Source organism: Nycticebus coucang, chromosome 8, assembly GCF_027406575.1.
Source record: "Nycticebus coucang isolate mNycCou1 chromosome 8, mNycCou1.pri, whole genome shotgun sequence".
Taxonomy (NCBI): domain Eukaryota; kingdom Metazoa; phylum Chordata; class Mammalia; order Primates; family Lorisidae; genus Nycticebus; species Nycticebus coucang.
Genome location: NC_069787.1, coordinates 71,425,531 through 71,428,068, shown reverse-complemented (window position 1 = coordinate 71,428,068; position 2,538 = coordinate 71,425,531). Strand labels below are relative to the sequence as shown.

General features: G+C 37.2%; 1 protein-coding gene across 2 annotated transcripts; it reads left to right on the top strand.

Moving 5' to 3' along the window:
* The first annotated feature begins 532 nt into the window (after positions 1-532).
* Positions 533-1,715, top strand: LOC128591802 (geranylgeranyl transferase type-2 subunit beta-like). 2 transcript variants are annotated; one of them, XM_053599560.1, is made up of 2 exons: positions 533-1,125; positions 1,252-1,715. In XM_053599560.1, the coding sequence occupies exons 1-2, from the start codon at positions 540-542 to the stop codon at positions 1,533-1,535; spliced, it is 870 nt and encodes a 289-aa protein (XP_053455535.1). In that variant the 5' UTR covers positions 533-539; the 3' UTR covers positions 1,536-1,715. The 2 variants fall into 2 exon arrangements, with proteins under 2 accessions (XP_053455535.1, XP_053455534.1); XM_053599559.1 differs by having other exon boundaries at positions 533-1,715.
* Positions 1,716-2,538: the final 823 nt, after the last annotated feature.

Sequence of the window (2,538 nt, the reverse complement as noted above, 5' to 3'; positions counted from 1 at the left end):
ACATGCTCCAGGCGGTGCCTGTGGCTCAAAGAAGTAGAGCACCAGCCCCATATGCCGGAGGTGGCGGGTTCAAACCCAGCCCCAGCCAAAAACTGCACAAAAAAAAAGAAAAAAATTTATACATGCTCCAGTTCATTAGAATATATACATGTTCTAATTGCACGTTCTATTAATTCCATTAGTTTGAATTAGATCTAAAATTCAGTTTTGAAAGCTACCAAAATTTTAAAATGCTGTGTACATAAGTTTATAAAAATAAGAAACAGAAAAGGAAAAACAATCCATTATATGTACATATCTCTTGAAGTGGCTAGAAAGGGCCCAGGAGTGTCACCTGCTCTCACAGGAAGCAGGGGTCCGGGGACTGTCTATTGTTACAGCTAATCCATCTACAGGGAAAGGTTTGCAAGCTACAATGCATCTGTTGGTTTGTTTTCTTTTTAAAAGGGTCTTTGTAATTTTCAAACCAAATGTGGCTATACCAAATAGCCTCTTTACACTTTTATCTAAACCAAGACACTCGCTTTTGGTTCATAGACATGGGCACTCCACAAAAGGATGTTATTATCAAATCAGATGCACCTGACACTCTGTTATTGGAGAAACACGCAGATTATATCGCTTCCTATGGCTCTAAGAAAGATGATTATGAATACTGCATGTCTGAGTATTTGAGAATGAGTGGCATCTATGGGGGTCTGACAGTAATGGATCTAATGGGACAGCTTCATCGCATGAACAGGGAAGAAATTCTGACATTTATTAAGTCATGCCAACATGAGTGTGGTGGAATAAGTGCTAGTATTGGACACAATCCTCATCTTTTATACACTCTGAGTGCTGTCCAGATTCTTACTGTGTATGATAGTGTTAATGTTATCGACGTAAACAAAGTTGTGGAATATGTTCAAAGTCTACAGAAAGAAGATGGTTCTTTTGCTGGAGACATATGGGGAGAAATTGATACAAGATTCTCTTTCTGTGCAGTGGCTACTTTGGCTCTTTTGGGGAAGCTCGATGCTATTAATGTGGAAAAGGCAATTGAATTTGTTTTATCCTGTATGAACTTTGATGGTGGATTTGGTTGCAGACCAGGTTCCGAATCCCATGCTGGGCAGATCTATTGTTGCACAGGATTCCTGGCTATTACTAGTCAGTTGCATCAAGTAAATTCTGATTTACTTGGTTGGTGGCTTTGTGAACGACAGTTACCCTCAGGTGGACTCAATGGAAGGCCAGAGAAGTTACCAGATGTATGCTATTCGTGGTGGGTGTTGGCATCTCTAAAGATAATTGGAAGGCTTCATTGGATTGATAGAGAGAAACTTCATAGTTTTATCTTAGCATGTCAAGATGAAGAAACAGGGGGATTTGCAGACAGGCCAGGAGATATGGTGGATCCTTTTCATACATTATTTGGAATTGCTGGATTGTCACTTTTAGGAGAAGAACAGATTAAGCCTGTTAGTCCTGTTTTTTGCATGCCTGAAGAAGTGCTTCGGAGGGTGAATGTTCAGCCTGAGCTAGTGAGCTAGAGTCATGGAATTTGATCTAGGTTCAAAAGTTGAATCATACAATTTTGCCATCTCAACGTTTCTGTATTTGAAGTACTTGTTGAACTTAAAAACTATTGTTAAAACTTTGTATATTGTGTTAAATTAATTTTAATCATGTAATTATATATATTGTAAAATAAAGACCTGTATTTTATTTTCCTTTGTAGATTTTCTTCTGAAATGCTCTTACTCTGATAGAGTTCTTTTTTAATATAAATCTACTTCAGTGTATCTGTTGTTCATATCTGCCTTATAGAGCAAAATTAAAAGAAAACCTCTTAGGCAGGTTCTATTTGATTTCTTGCTCATGTGTTCACATATTTTGTAACAATAGTTAAATCGTTTGTGTCAACAAGGATGTTAACTGACACCTGAATTAAAAAAGATGAATGAAACCAAAAAATAAAAATTAAAAAATAAATAAATAAAATAAACCAAGACACTCCATTTGGTTAATATCAACTGAGACACAATTTCTGAGATGTTCTGCTTTTCCTAATTGTCCTCAGCGTGCATGCTTGGAATTGTTGCTGGAAACAACTGCTCTTTACAGATCGCCTTCTCCTTTTCTGAACAGCTGGCTGGTCCAATGCGACAATGAGTGATACACATTTTGATTCAGGTTTTGTCTCTGATGTAGCATTTCTTACCACAGAAAGTAAGAACTTGGGTAATATTATGTTCTTTCTCCTAAATGGATTAATCTTCTTAATATGACAATAGATAAATAACCCAGGATAAGTACTAGAAAGACTAGGAAAGCTGCAAAAACTGGAATCCAAACAGAATCTTTTATGCTGTTACTGAAAATAGTAAAACAAACTTCTTTTGACCTTTCAGTTGGAACACCTCATGTGTCTGAGACTCCTGCTTGAAACACGATGCTGAGAATTCACTGAGGACGCTGGAATACTTACCTGGCACTGAGTCTCATTGCAATCATCTTCCATCTGTCTGTGTATTCTATCTAGGATCTCACTTC